Source organism: Triturus cristatus, chromosome 3_2, assembly GCF_964204655.1.
Source record: "Triturus cristatus chromosome 3_2, aTriCri1.1, whole genome shotgun sequence".
NCBI classification, from domain to species: Eukaryota; Metazoa; Chordata; class Amphibia; order Caudata; family Salamandridae; genus Triturus; species Triturus cristatus.
Window position 1 is genome coordinate 283,376,942 of NC_140584.1, and position 16,645 is coordinate 283,393,586.

The following is a 16,645-nucleotide window of genomic DNA, read 5'->3' on the forward strand; positions in this document are numbered from 1 at the left end:
CCAGCACAATGATTATTTTCTCAGAAAAAGAGAGTCAACAAACCAAAATGATCCAGCTTCACTCAAAAAGATTCAGTGAATAGTATATGCAAGCCTGAGGACTGTAAAGCACAGATCTCAAGTAGCTGCATGTCAGATGTAGCTCCTATTTGTATGCATTGTATTCTGGTACTTGTGGTTTTGCTTTTCCTACTATAAATGCAAAACTCCAAGTATCAAAGTGTGATGGATAAATGTGCACAGGATCAACTACTTACACCATAAATGAAACAAAGTGAGATTTATATCTATGGTCCAGAGCAAAATTTCTCCTTCATTATTTCCACTAGGTACTTTGTGTTTTCGTATTGGTAGCTCCCAGCCTGGGAGTATACAGCTGCATTTGTTATTTTAATTTCTCTTGTGTTAGCTACTGATACTAAAGCGATGGACCAATCACAAGATGTCACTGGGCCGGTGAGGGTGGCGGCAGATGGCCTTCAGGGACGGATTTATGCAGATTCAGTTCAATTTACTTTATTCGATTAATTTGAGTTAATCATAAAAGTTCAGAAAAACATCATAAGTATATACCATAAAAAAACAGAGGTGACAGTTAAAAAACCCATTAAAAACATTATACAAAATATTTAAGAAAAGGAATTCATCTCAGCAAATGTACATTTTCCTAGTTTTCAGTGACTGGCATAAAAATGAGGCGACACAAAAGCAGGTTAGGGGGTCGGGAAACATTTGTAAACAAGCATTGAAAATGCAATAGGTCTCGCCTTTTATTAAGTGAAAGCCATTCGCTTTGCTATACAATACCATTAGCAAAGCAAATGGCTTTAACTTAATCAAAGGCGAGACCTATTGCATTTTCAATGCTTGTTTAGCCTTGAAAAAGCCCCAGCCTCACAAGGCACATATGAGGTGAAATTCGTGTTGGCTAACAAAACGAAAAGCTTCTAAGAAATATACCACTGGAAATAATAATCTGCAAATATGATATTTGTGGAGAACTGTGCAAAATAAATACAAAAGTGTCAAAACATAGTAAAAAAAATTCTCTCCAGAAACATCAGTTAAAAAGAGTCTTTGCTCTGTCTAAAGCAAAAAAAAAAGCAATTAGAAATACATGACTGTCACAGACTAAAAGAAAAGGATAACAGGGCAACTGTTGCTCTGCGGTGTTCTGGACTCCTAAAAGTGGGACCTTTTAATAAATTGTTTTTTTAGTTTTATATAGCGTGAACTCCCCCCGAAGGTATCAGGTATCTGAGCACTTTACATGAGCTCCAGTTGCGTTACAGACGGACACATTCATTTTTATTAGGCACAGAGAGATTAGGTGATTTGCCCAAAATCATAGGATGTTGAGTGTCCCTGCCGAGACACGAAACCAGTTCCCCCCACTTCGAGGTCGACCACCCTAGCCATTAGGTCATATCCTCTATTTAATTGAGTACTGCTGAGTGTTTCCATCTTTCTCTGCAGAACAAATCATTGTAAATGGGATCATTAACTCTCATGCCTTGTTTCTTCTTAATAGTCTAGATTTCATGAAATTGTGGGCAATTACCACTCTGGGATTCCAATGCTTTTGGTGGTTATTTTGCCAGTAGTGTAATCTGTATGTAGTAACTATACGTAAACTGCACTTCAGTTAGCGACAGCTGGTTGTGGATTTAACACTAATTTAAGCAGCTCCGTGCTGAACTACTTTTCCTCCATAAATGCTACTACTTTTAGAAGGTGGTGTTTTCTACAAGAAAGAGCCGCTTGTAATGCTCTTTGCTACTAATTTTAATATTGCACTAATCCTGTAAACGACTGCCATTGCCCAAAAAAGGGAGGCCCCTGGACTCCTGTCGGCGTGCTCGCGGGGACTCCACGGCTTCGGGGAGCTCCTGCCAGCGGGCTTGCGTAATTCTACTGGCAACCCCGTCTCGTTGTGAAGGAATCAGCAGCAGGATCTCTTTCACCAAGATTTGGAATCGTTGACCGCACACACCTCTCCCCCTCAATTGACGTCTCGCCTTTGTCTCTTCACCCACCCCCCTTTACCCTCCCTTCTGGATTAAGCGTCTGTCAGTTCAAAGGCACTCTAGAGAGGAATCTTATTTCTCCGGCGCAAGAAAAAGAAACTGAGAAGACAAGGGAGCAACAACACACAAGTGGCCTGGTCGGTGTACGTCACTGTACTAATCTCGGCGCAGATGTAACAAGTGCTAAAGTAAATAATTTAAAGCTGATTTCACGGGATGAAGCTTTCCCTACAGCTGTGAAGTAGGCTCCTTTTATTAGGACCCTGGCAGCAGGGGAGCGCGCCGACTGGCGGCCTCTGGTTGATATCCATTGTGAAGGGTGGTGCTGCCTGCGAGGGGCACTGCGCGCTATTCTTGAAGGAGCAGGCATGAGCGGTGCGCGCACTTTTCAGCAGCGGTTCTCCCTACCCGCACGCCTTGCTGTAGAAGTCTATTCTCGGCTGTGCTCCTCAGTGAGGCAATGCGTTTCCCATGTGTCTTGTCGCCAAACAGAGTGGCTCCATTTTCTAATTAACTCTGATTTTTTATTTTTTTATAAATAACGACCCAGGCCTAGCAGGAGGGGATTCTGAGTGCTTGTACAGTACAAGCGTAGATTAAATAAATTGTGGCTTTGAGCTATACATTGCTGTTGCCGTGCAAATAAATACAAATCTAGCTTCCTGAGCGCTGAACAGCTATTCTAGGTACATTAAAGCTAGAGATGTACTATACACAGCGTTGGTTTAACATGACACTGTTGACATAATTAGTACAATACACTTTGTGTAAATCTGATAGGGGTTGGATCACCAGTCGACTGGGCAACATTGTACAATATAACTAACCATGCTTAGTTTGTTGAACTTTCGAAGGACCAAGGTTGGAATTTGAGGAGTCCAAGGAAACCGAGTGTCACATGTGAAACTATTCAACAAATGAAATAAAGTGGTAGGAAATGCTCAACAACCTGAATGACAAACACAGATGTAGTAACATTGGATCTTTGGAGAGAACTGTTATAGAGTTAGAGGAGAAACAAGCAATGCTCGCGGGAAGCCTCGCGCCAGCTTCTGGGGTCGAGCGGTGGCTTCGCGCGCTGTGGCGGATTCCTCAGCACTGCCGCCGGGCCCTTCAGCCTGTCTGGGAAAGCAAAAGCACGACGCCATGCACGTGTTGGGACAAAAAAAGGTGTGCGCCTGTGCACAAAGATGGCGCTGGGCTGTCCACATGCGCTTGCATTTTTTTTTGTCCCTACGCGTGCAGGTTTAGCTTTGCCAATGGCGAGAGCAGGCATCTTTGTCCATTTGGACGCGCGGGTATTCAGCTGTGGCTGAATCGATTACAAAAGGTGCTCTCCATGGCGAGGCGGTGTATGCGCTGCTTTCGCCAGGCGAGACCTAAAAAAATATAGAGGCGGGCAACATGGGCTAAAATTATTCTTGAGCATGATTGGAATAAAAAATTCTTTATGCAAGGGATTCTGACTCCTAGAGGAAGGGCTAAGGCTTCAGGAGAATTCCCCCCAGTGGAATTCCTAAATGACAGAAATCCTATGGTGACAGAAATAGCACTGGGGCGGTGTCAGTGTCAGGCTTCCACTCTTAATAAACTGTCACACTTCAGGCTTGGAATTGTCACGCACACAGACATTGTCAACAGGCAGGGTTTTAAGTGGGCCAGGTCCTGCCGGAGCTCAGCACCAGCAGATCTAAAAAGCAGGTGTTGAGACGGGTCTCTATCGGGCTCTCAGTGTTTGCCCTCACCATCAGGTTGAAAATGTGTTTTTAACTCTGCAGCAGTACCACCCCTTGCTGCCTTTCTTGTAACTTCAAAGAGACTCGTTATGGTTCTTTCAGTCTCATCATTTTAGAATGGAAGCATTTTTTATATTATATACAACAAAGCCATAGTTGTTGCTTATTTATCATATGCAACTAACAACCATTGACAAAGCCAATAGTCCAGGCTTGTTGTAGCTGTAATGTTACTTGTATTATATGTTTGGATTCAATGACAGAAGCAGCAACATACTGGTGGAGTGGCAAAGTACGCTAAGCACAGATTTTTAGCTTAAGTGTTTTTATGCCACGCCCTTCATTATATCGACCACGACCCTTTGGGAGACCCACATAACCCCTAGTTTTTTCATCCTACTTAAAGCCCTGTCAACCGGGAAATGTCACATAAGCAAACTGAGAACTTGACAACTATGTTCTTTCATAAATCATGTTTTCCTGTGCTTTAGGTCAGTTGTATTAACCGCAATGCCTTTGGACTATTCCTCCCGGAATGCACTGGATTGTAACAAGGCGCCGCTCTGGGTCTCCCCCTAGAAATGAATACGGTTGGTCTAAAATAACCGTAGTTTGTAGGTCAGTGCAGAGATGTTTGTTGACATGAAATAAACTTTAAAACGAACCCTGTTATTAAAGCAGCCCATGCATCTGAATGCTATGTCCGAAATATGCACGCTCCCTGCGTAACCACTGCTTTTCAAAAGTGAAAACCTAATTGCCTAACCGGTCTGGGCAGCCTGTCGTATTTTGGAAGGGGTGGCGAGTAGGGGGGTGGGGAAGTTGAGGCGGGCGAGGGAAGGAAGACGTGTTGAGAGGGGGGAGGGAAGGAAGGACAAAGGTTAAAAGGGCGCCTGTGATTAGAAGAGGAAGTTCAGGGTGTGCAGAAAGAAAGCCGAGATGAGAATTTGAAGCAGGGGCCACAACGAGCACCCCCGTGGATGAGAGCCATAATGAGGGTCGTCATTGCCAGATTCGGGGGGGGGGGGGGCAGATATAGACAAGAGTGGAAGGAAGAAAGGTTAAAAATATTATACTGGAATGAGCAGATCGGTTTGCCCAAGTAAAGGAAAAAACGTGAAACCTCTGCTAGTTGTGGGACATCGACTCTGCGAGATAGTGAGAGCGACCCTCAGTTACACACTATAACCTATTTGATTGGGTGCTAACGCGTCGTTATTCCAGCCCGACTGGCCCCATTGGAGAGGTGACTTTTGCCTTCCTTATATGTAACCAATCGCGCAAAAGCAGCTGATCACGAGCGACATGTGAAGGAAAACTCGGGGGATGGAAATGGGACAACAACCATCTGAACACCACATCTGTGCTTCGAATCTGGCACCTATGGGGGACTAACTTTTCCCTGATTCTGAAATACAGTTCAATTAGTTGACGTGCCTTTATGTAATATCCATGCCATGGGTAATGACGCTTATTAAGTCGGAATTTTGTCACTCCACTCATAGACATCATAAAAAGCTCCTACTCATGTCCATCGAAAGCGCTACGGCGTATTCTCGGTAGTGTGAAACGCTATATACATGGATTTACTGTTATTCTCAGGCTTGTGATATTGTATTTAATTTGGTGCTTTCTGTGAGTTGTAGTCTGACTAGTTGGGCTCACAATCGGCGAATTGGAACAGGAAACCAAACCAAGGGATTGCTCTTCACGGACTCATCTGGCAACCCAAACTGTGCGCAAAGGACGCGTTATTATTATCTGAGATCTCAAGTTTTCCGATGAATACCAAAACTAGCCCTGTTTTTATTTTTCTTTCTTTTTTTCCTTTCTTCATTCCGGTTCTCGCAGTCCTTGTAATAAATGTAGGACAAGTAACAGAAACGAAAATTAAAAGTGAAGACAAGGCTGCCGGCGCGTGATTGGGAACCTGAGTCCTCCCCTCCCTAGTATCGGTGAAACGCTCAGCCAGTCCTGGCCTGTGGAGACGCCCGGCCGAACAGAGGCGATGGCCGCCATGGTGGAGCAGTAGAAGTAGCGGAAATGGCTGTTGGGTCATTCACTTGATGTGATTCTACACTGTTGTAGTAAGTATCTCAGTAAATAATGCGTCTCTTGCGCTACTTAAATGGAGCTCGTTTTATTTACCTCGGGACAAAATAAAAACTGAAAAAACATGTAACGCAATCTGTCTCTCTGCTAAAGCGCTCTAATGTCCTCGGGCAAAGTAACGCTATATCAAAACAAACTGCAGACCCGGTTGTCCCGTGATTTTTTTTTTTTAAATACACCCGGCCTCTCGCTAGAAGTGTGGGAAGGGCGGGGCTTCGTAGAGTTGTTTTGAGCCCCTTCGAGCTTCCCAGATGTAGGCAGTGAATGGGAGGACAAAACCCCGCGCAGCTTTGCAGGCATGGACCGCCACCACTGCACCGCCCCAGCCCCCGTCCGTGCCATGGCCAGCGCGGACTGGCACTACCAGTTCCGAGTGATCCTCCTGGGGGACGCCACGGCGGGGAAGACGTCGCTGGTGCAGCGCTACACCGAGAAATCCTTCCTGGAGCAGGCGGTGTGCACCCTGGGCGTGGAGTTCCATGTGAAGATGCTGACAGTAGCGCCCGACGTGCGGGTCAAGCTGCAGCTGTGGGACACTGCGGGGCAGGAGCGCTTCAGGTGAGTCTTTTTTATTGTTGCATCTTTTATATAGCGCGAACTCGACCCGAAGGTATTGGAGCGCTGTACATGAGCACCGTATTTACATTACATATTCAGGCACGGGAAGATTAAGTGATTTTGCCCAGAATCACAGAGACTCTCCCAACCCCAAAGTCGCAGTGATGGTTCACTGGAGTGACCTGCCGTGCGCACACTTGCTTCCCGACCCCACCACCATAGCGGCAGGGCCAATTCAGTGGGGTGCCCCGCAGTGCATGCTTGCACTGCAAGTTACCGATTTCACAGATTCTTCGGGGCAGGAGCACTAGTGGTGTGTGACGCTCCCGACCCCAGCACTTTAGCAAGCAGTGGCGTGACTGCAGAATACTCTCGCACTGCACATAACTGCAGAAACCTTTCAGGCGATTGGGGCTCCTGTGCACCTTTCAGAGCAGCAACATTTCAGGGTAGTGTTTCCGCGCAGGCGTACTACACTCTAGGTGAGAGTGCGTCTTCTACGAGTGACCTCAGCTCACATGTGCATTTCCTCCCCTGCTGGCAGGAATGCTTTAGCTGGGCATTCATGGCAACGTTTAGATACTACAAAGAGCCTAGAGGGAGATTTTGGAAAAAAATAATCGAAGGACTATTTTCCCTGTCCCTCTAGGCTGGAGACTCCTAAAATGAAGCAATTTTTTGCTTAAACAAAGGCAGTCGCCCGCCTGAATAATTGGTATATAGGTGGGTGTGGTTGATTCCCAGTGCACCCCACACTGCATCATTCTACTTCTCATGCACACGCACTTCATCCCACAAGGGGGCACAAGTGCTTCTCGTTAGCATGTCACTCGTGTGCACGGAGTCCCCACTGCACACAGTACGCACCTGGCAGAGGCACGTAAGACAACAATGGTTCTAGTGTGCACACCATCGCTCCATCATGGACTCCATTCACGGGTCGCATATGCTGTTCCTGGCTTGCCTCCTGCGACACCCTAGCACTGTGCTTGTGCCCCTTGCCCCCGTGGCATGTAGCAAACTTGTAAAACAATCATTCATTGTTGCAGGAGGTAAATACCTCAGTAAAAATGGCATTTGTGTCTCCTGCTTCTGAGCATGTGGAGGGAGCAAGAAATACAGGAGATAGGAGGAGGGCTAGGTGTTTGAAAGTAAAAAAATAAAGTTCGAGGCAAAACAAAAAGGAAGACGCTACTGAGCTAAGTATGAGAGATCAAGAGACAGACCTTGTGTGTGATAAAGGCCCAATAGAGAGGTAACAGATAGAAGATTTATAGAGTTGTATAAGATGATAAGCACTTTGCAAGGTGACACAGCTGAGAGTCAGAGGGGGAAATCGGTGAGAGAGGATTACACTATGAGAGACGTGATCTAGAAAAAGATAGGTAAGCACTACACTAAGAGAGGGTTAGAGAGGCGTGATAGAGACAGATGGTGAAAGGCATCTCATAGGCGTAAGAAGGTAGGTGAGGACTTATTGGAAAAATGCAGATCAGAAATGGAGAGGCAAGACGAGTAATACGGAGCATAGCTGTGAGAGTAGGCAGACAGTGGGAGAGATGGGAAATAGTGTTTACAGTGCAACACCTTTACCACGAAAATATAAGTATGTCAAGTAAGTGAAACGCGTGTGTGTGTGTATATGTGTATATATATATATATATATATATATATATATATATATATATATATATATATATATAAGGGCATTCATGTTTTAAGGGTTTTTCGGTGGATAAAGGTGGTTTTAGAGATGGGTAATGGTATTTTTAGGCTTATCAGGTAGGCAAGGGTATTGGGTGGTAAATGTGTTTTTAGGGGTGTGGGGAGGGTAAGGGTATTTTTAGCATTTAGGGTGGGTAACCATATTGGGTGACTAAGGGTGGTTTTAGAGTTTAGGGGCGGGTAAGAGTAGTGGGTGGTAAGGGTGTTTTTAGGGTTGAAGTGTACATAAGGGTTGAGTGGTAAAGGTATGTTTAGGGTTGGTTGAGTTTGGGGTCAATAAGGCTATATATATATATATATGTATGTATATCCTTCAAAATTATCATCCAGAATGACGAAGCGGCACACCAAGTGATTAGCACCAAATTCATTGTGCAAAACAATGCGTTTCAGCGATAGAGCCTTTGTCAAGTTTACACAATGTGCTCTAATCACCCAAGAAATACGCTGTAAACTAATGGCCATAGAGAAAAGACTTCCTTTGCATAAACAACATAGTTTTTTAAATAATGTTTTCTTGTTACTAGAGTTTGGTAACAATATTCAAAATTCATATGAACACAATCACAATAGCAAAAGTTCATAATAACATAAATACTTCAATTGTTAATGCACAATTCTAATATGCCATTGTACAGCGTGTAACATGGTGCTCAATACGATCATGATATGATGTGTATGTACAAGTGATGGCACCAAGACATGGGGTTGCAGCAAAATGCATACGCATATAAATTAAACATCAAATGCAGTGTTAAATGGGCAGATAGGCAATGGTCATGCTCGCTCGAGATTACTAGAAATCTACACTCGAACAGAGAAAGGTGACTTAAATCGAAACGCCAAAGGGTAGACAAAAATCCACTTATGGCAAACCCATCGATTGCATAAATACGCAATCTGATCATGCCTAGCGGTGGCTCGCCTGAATATCGGAGAACTACTACTGCCTTATAAAATAATATAATAATCTTCAAAATATCGGGCAAGTGCCCAAATTCAGATGCAAGCATAATGCTTCTGATTTAAAAAGTGTCAGTCAGTGCAATACATTGTGAGTGAACATTGCAAGTTACAGGAAAAAAGGCACGTAAGGGATAGAGTATGATCTGGGGTCAACCGATGTGAGTTGTTAACTCTTCGCTGCTACTCATTAGATACGATGTTTTGGTATCCAAATCAATTATGTATCGAGATTCGAAGGTGCACACATTTTTTTCTCTGTCATCCCCTCTGATCTGTTTACCAATACAATCAATCCCAAAAACTTACAGATACGTGTTGTTGCTGTTGTGTGATGTTTGGAAGTGACGAGCTACTGGGTAATTAAAATCATTTTTGGTAATAGCTTGCATGTGTTGTAAAATCCTCATCTTAAGTGGGAGTTTGGCACTCCCCACGTATCATAGTCCACATGGGCATTCCAAGATATATATATGGCGAATTCCTTGGTACAGGTAATATTTGCGAATATGTCTTGTTCTCCCATTTTTCATGGTATAGTTTCTACAGACCTGACTATTTGTACATGCTTTGCATGAATTACAAAGAAAAAACATCCCATTGTGTGCCCAACCAGCTAGTCGTTGTTGTGGGCTCCTAAAAGCTATGTACCAGAAGGTCCCTCAATGATCGTGGTCACCTATAGGTAATCTGGGGGACATTCCTTAGCGAGCTGCCAATCACCGGATCGGCTGCTAGAAGACTCCAGTGTTTTTTTTAGAGTTTTCTTGAGATTGAAAGATCTTCTATTGTAGGTGGTAATTAGTCTAGGTTTATTGTCACTCATTCTCTCCTTGCCTGTATCTTTGTTTTTGAAGAGGACATTTGTCTGCTTTACTCCCTCCAGTTTTTTGCTGGCTTGTGTCAGTACCTTTTGAGAGTAACCTTGTTTCATAAAACGTTGTTTCATATACTCCTGTTCTTTTTTGAAAATATCGTCTCCACTACAATTATGGCGTGCCCTGAGGAACTCCCCATAGGGTATGCTGTGAATAAGTGCGGCAGGATGGTGACTGGACGCATGCAAGATACTGTTGCTAGCCGTGTTTTTTCTAAAGAGAGATGTTGTTAATTCATCATTTTCAATACATATTGCTGCATCTAGGAATTCACAGTAAGCTCTGCTCATAGTATAAGTGAAACTTGGATTCAAATCATTACTTTCCAATACACCAATTAATTCCCTAGCCAGACACTCCTCTCCATCCCAGATGAGCAACAAATCGTCGATGTATCTAATCCAACATAGTATATGACCACCTGCTCCTAGGAAAAGATTTGCCAGGCTGGGGGCGAAGCAGTTGCCCATGGCTGTGCCTGACTTCTGTCTGTGCAAAGTTTTTTTCAAACAAAAAAATGTTTTGCTCAAGACAGTAGAGCATCATCGTCTTTAACATGTCTGTATGTTCCAACATGGACAATACAAGTGTATAATTAACATACATCGAGTGATACCATTAGTTATGGGTTTTGCCAGTTGATACCATGAATTCTTTTTAGAAAGTCAGTACTGTCACAACGGTATGAACGTAAATTAACAATCAATGGTGATAGGAAAACATCTAAGAAAATGGATGTGGTTTCTAGAAGACCCCATTGGATGATACAATGGGTCTCCCTGGTGGTCCAGTAGTATGCTTGTGGAATTTTGGAAGCAAATACAGACGGGGTGTGCGTGGGTGTTCCGTTTTTAAAAACAGATATTTTATCCTGGTCCAATAAACCTATAACCCACCACTCTTTCAGCATATCATGATATCTGCAGATGGATTGTCTGTAGGTTTCCCCAGTTGATCTCCTCGTAACAGTTGATATTGCTTAGCTGTCTGCAAGCTTCCGTTCTATAATCCTCCATGTTTAGCAAGACAATATTGCCCCCCTTATCGGATGGTTTAATGATAATTGAAGAATCATCAGTTAATCATTTGAGGGCAAACCTTTGTTCCTTGGTTAAATTATCTCGCCACTTCATATCATTGCTGTCACGGATCTTGATGATTTAATGCGTCATGACTAAATTGAAAGCATCTGTTATTGTAGGGTACATTTGGATTCTATCTTGATTTTGGTTTGAAACCACTTTTAAACGATCTGTCGATGGTAAAGCCCATAGCTCTCGGTGTCTCATTGGTATTTTGTTCTTGTATATCATCAGTTAGATTCTCGTCCAAAGCATGTGCTGCTAGTATAGAATTGATGTCACTCAATGTAAAGATAGAAGGTACATTCGCTACCGATCCATTGCCAGCTCTTCTTTGTTTATTTGTTATCATTTTATGCATTTAATTAATTTCAATTTTCTGACATAAACGAACAAATCTATTCTTAAGTCCACATAGTTCATATCACTGCTGGGACAATAAGATAAACCCAATTTGATATATACTTACATTTTTGTTGTAACAGCATATGCGTGGTAAAGGTATGCATTGCAAATGCATGATTGTGTCACACAACCAGGAGAGATGAGGGGAATACTGATAAAGAGTTTGTTCAAAGAGAAGGAGAACCACAGGGTAGGGGAGGCAGTTGAGGGAGGTGATGGATACATTGATGTGAGAGACTTCTCAAAGAGATGGGATGGCAGGTGTGAGAGGCGCAATAAAGAGACCGGTTAGAAGGACATGTCGGGTAGGTGGACAGGCGCGAGTGATAGCGGAACGAAGGGAGACAATTGAGAGAAGGGTGATAAAGTTGAATAGGATACAGTGATTATACAGTTTAGAGAGAAACAGGTTAGAAAAAACATTAGAGAGGGAGGCAGGAAGAGGAAACTTGCTGGATATGTAGATGATATTGGTATAGAGACAGGTGAGAAACAATCAGGAGAGCAAGTGAGGTGGGAGAAATATGAAATAGAAGTAAAATAAGAGACAGAACAGATGAGAGACGGGAAGATAAGTACTAGTGATAATGATACTGTTAAGTTAAACAGGAGGTGTGAGAGAGACACAGCAACATACGAGAGATAATACAGTTTACAGATAGCTGAGAGGAGAGTCACAGCAGGCCCAAGGTCATATGACATCAATTCCTGAAAAAGCCAATAGGTCTGGTTTTAGCAAGCTTGTGTTTTATTTATGTATTTTTCTCATGTTGAAAGCATTAGCCACAAATATATAAAAGAGACAAGTAAACATGCCAGTTACACGTGGTAACCGTATACTGGCAATAAAAATAAGGATGACACATGATGTTATAGAAGAGTACTTGTGCATCCTAGCACGCAAGCATATTTAGAACGGGTACACAACCTTTTCAGTTTTTATGCACACCACAGGGAATTAAGGTTCTAATTGGCACAAAGAGAAGGTACTATTGGCTTTAAATCACTTAGCCTGAAGACACGGTTTCAACACACAAGGAGGTCTAAAAGAAAAAGTCAAAGGATAAACAATAGATTAAAACAAGCATTGGCATAGCCAATAGGTCTTGCCTTTGGGACCTTATAAGTGTTTAGCCATGCAACAGTTGTTGTTGCACCAAGGATATTGTGCTGCATAACTAAATACTTATGAGGTCCCAAAAGCGAGACCTACTGGCTATGCCAATGCTTGTTTTTAATGTGAGCGACCTACTTAGGACACCAAGCAAGACATACCGAGGGGAGCGAGAGGCCTTCTTAGTATGGGAGCAATTTTGTGGGTTGATGCACCTTTTAAATGTAAAACTTTTATCGGTGGAAACCTCCCATTGCCTTCTCCATACTGTCAGCAACGGTTTATCAAAAATGTTTAGACCGGTTATTAAAAGATAGACGATCCATTTAGCAACCTTGAGGAGGGGACTAGGTATTGAGCAACTAGGGATTTGCCCTTCTGACAAAGGAGAGGGAACTGCAAGGGGCCAGGTGGCAAGACAAATGGCGGCACCCGTGCTTTAGCTTAACCATCTTAAGCTAAAGTCGGGTGCCGAGATTGCTTCAAAAGTAAAGAATTGTCTATTTCTTTACTATTGAAGCGATCTCAGCACCCGACTTTAGCCTACGATGTTTAAGCTAAAGCACGGGTGCCACCATTAACAGAATGGCGCACGGAGAACATCCAAGCGGCTGTGCGGCCGCGAAAGTGATCACGATCGTGATCAAGCGCGGCGCCCGCGCGCATGCACTGTAGCTCTAGGCTGCTCATGGTAGCACTTTTTGGAGCCCTCACAAAAAGTCTTGCCAGACCAGCGCATGCGCTGGGTCAGGCGAGACCTAAAAAGTGCTGGTACTCAGTACCGGACAGTACCAGGCCATTTTAAGCACTGCCTGACCTTCTTCTTTATTTGGAGATGGAGAGTATCTGCACTTCTCAAAGGAGGTGCAATTCTTTTCATTGGAGAATATCGGCACTTCTCATAAGTAAATAGTAACTCTGGTATCGGGTACATGCACTTAAGGTTTTTCCAAGTCAAGCACTCGTTTTGGAAGTGTGGGGCACACACGACAGTTGAGGCTTGACTGTCTTTAAAATATACAAAACAACTGTCCTGCATTCTGACCTCCGTAGGCCCAGCTCTCTCCTCTGCGCGAGAAGCACGCTGGAGACAGGAAGTGCTCCTGGGCGGGCAGGAGATGCTCCTGGCTCCCTCCTCCCCCTCTGGTGTAACACGCACATCATCTTACGCACCAGCTCGCACCCCCAGTCTGCCTCAGCTTGTAGTGTGATGGAGCACCAAGTTGTGGGGGCTGCGCAGCTCCCCCCCCCCCCCCCCCCCCACCACAGAGGCAAAGCTCGGGGGGGCCTCCAGCTGCCCGCAGGATTCATTAGACACACTGGCTGGAGAGCAGCTGCTCCACTCCGTCGCCCGAGTTTTTGTCAGCTGCCCCGGGCTTCACGACAAAGCCACCCCCACCCCAATACACCGAGGGGGTCCTTGTAGTGTTTTGGGACCTGGAGTGACTACACGGGACACTTGTGTTGGTGCAGGGCCAGAAGACCACGAGCGGTCTCCGCCACCTTTATTTAACCCCTCGGGCGTGCCCGCCTTCGGGATGCGTGTTACGTGTCCGTGAACGGGCCGAGTGGCTCCGTCACTACATCCCTCCATTGTTTTAGATACAGCCATCCTTCACAGGAGGTACGGATTAGTCTCTCGTGGCACACCACGTAAAGTCTTTGAGTCTCTGACTCGGATTCGGCCGGAGACCATACCTCTGGCTCCGGGAGTTGTCTCCTGATTCCGACCTTTTGCGTTCTCCTTCCGGCGCAGGGGTATCCTCCTCCGAGTTCCTGGGGTCCACCCCCGACCCGCGTCCTCTATTTGTTGTACCGACTCCGCCTGATTCCTCGACTCTAAAGCGAGGTGAGGTTCTTCCCCGCTTTCCAGATCTTCCAGCGGTTGATCAGTCTCTCCTCCGTCCCTGGGAACTAACTTGAACCACAAAACGTTTCTTGTGACAACACTGGTTCCTCGCCTGGCTGAAACCATGGTACCCTGCATGTTAACCACTTCCCACACTTCAGGTTCAAATGGAGTGCGATACTTCCAGCTTGGGTGGCGATCTTTTACTATGACCGTGTCTCCGACCTGAATGCCTCTGGGCTGCGCTCTTCGCGCGCGAACCGCTTTATCATTGGACATTCTCCTCCGTGCCTGCGCCGCCCCTTGATCTAGCTCGGGTGGATTCCATGATCGGTCTGCTGGCACGTTGTCTCTCGTGGCTCGTCGAAATAGCAGATGCGCTGGCGCACATCGTGTGGTGCAGTGTTGAGTTTGGCGATATTCGCAGAGGAATTGTGACAAGCACTGCTCAGCATCATCCCCTTTTCTACTCCAATCCTGAGGGCTCGGTTCAGCGTGCGCATGAACCGTTCCACCTCTCCATTGGCCTGGGGCCACTGCGGGGTGATCTTCCGGTGCTGGATACCCCTCAAGGCCAGGTACTCTTGGAAGTCTCTGCCTTGGAATGGCGGACCATTATCCGACGTGACCTCATCTGGTAGACCCAGCATGGCAAACGTGCGGTCCAGCGCTGTTTTCACATGTGAGAATGCCGTTGACGGTACTACCTCTACCACCGGAAACTTGAAGTGGGCATCGATCAGTACTAGTGTGTTTCATCCGTGTGGGAATGATCCGAAGTCTATGCTTATCTTGGACCAGGGTTCGCGGCACGGGTTTTCCCCTCGCTGCCTTTACTGGCGGCGAGGGGAAAAAAAAAGTCCCCAGTGTATCACGCCTCCAGTAAAGCATCCAATTCCCACGTGCACATCTTCTGTCTCGTTTGTCTCCCTCGCTGGAATCGTATCCATTTTAAAAGGCCTCTGGATGGCAGAGCAGCGCATGCGCTGCTTTCGCCTGGCCAAGACCAAAAAAACTGTTAAAATCACCACATCCTTGAATCTTTAAGAGTGTTTTACCCTCGAAGCTCTATCTGCAGTGAGACTGAGTTCCTGCCTTACAGTTCACTCAAAACACCTGCGCCCCTGTCGCTCGCAAAAAATGGGGCTGTCCAGGACTGACAGAACTTTAAGGACCATATCTCAAATCACTGCTTATTAAAAAGTTATCCATCGCGAAGAGCACCTGTGCAGAAAATAGCCCCAAAATATGTAACGACTACATAACTAGGCTGAAGCCTATTCTCAGAAACTCACCACAAGACATTTCCTCCCAACCAAATTGCTGACTACCAATGGTCTACTGTATTCAGCCAGTCACCAGTACTACCTGTTGGTGTTACTCTTTAGTTGCTTACCAGTAGTTGTATGTTTTTTAATGCGACCATACTGCCCTGTACTGTTTGTCCAATACATGCATTCGCCCTTCTAAATAGACCGAGACGGGGCGTGGCCAACTGCCCAAGATGGTGGACGCGACCTGGTAGGGCTCCGGACCCTGGGGGGGATTATCCTGGGACTACACTGTGCCGCAGGGTGTAGCTGTTGCCCGGAGAGTTTAGTCGGTCGCCCACTGCTATCCTGCAGACGAAATCAGCTTTATCCCGGAGAACCGGGGACGGAGATGGACATCGCCTGCGGGCACGAGGAGTGCGGCCGAATTACGGAGGAACGCGCTGAGGCCCTTGCCGCCTACGACTGCTTGAGTCCTGGCGTTTGGAGCCGGAGGCAGCGGTTGTTTCTAACTGCCTGGGATTGGACGGCGGTCGGAGCGGATCACCGAGTAACTGGATCAGAATACGGAGCAACGCACCAACCGAAGGCGGTGAGAGCACGAACTATAGGGAGATGGGCCGGGAGAGGAGGCCCCTCCCCACCCCCTATATCTTACTTTCTCTCCTCTTTCTGTTCAGGAGGGTGTTTCAAGTAACACCCGATTGTCCCTGGCTGCACTGACGGAGGTGCGGCTTGGGTTTCCTGAATTGAAGGCTGCTGCGTTGTCACTGGGCTTGGCAGCGCGAGTGACGGTTCACTTTACGACTGGCATACTTGAGAGGCATTAGAAATTGTGCAATATCATACCAGGGGTGAAGTGGCGGTGGTGACCAGCGAAGACAGGGAACCCAGAGACACTGCGCATTTACCTTCACTGAAGAGT

General features: G+C 45.6%; 1 protein-coding gene across 1 annotated transcript in view; it reads left to right on the forward strand.

Moving 5' to 3' along the window:
• The first annotated feature begins 5,907 nt into the window (after positions 1 to 5,907).
• Positions 5,908 to 16,645, forward strand: part of LOC146857153 (ras-related protein Rab-39B-like) — a 48,208-nt gene continuing 37,470 nt past the window's right edge. Inside the window, exon 1 of the mRNA XM_085647634.1 lies at positions 5,908 to 6,433. Coding sequence (XP_085503760.1) covers positions 6,174 to 6,433 — 260 coding nt within the window. The 5' untranslated portion in view covers positions 5,908 to 6,173. The remainder of the gene's footprint in view (positions 6,434 to 16,645) is intronic.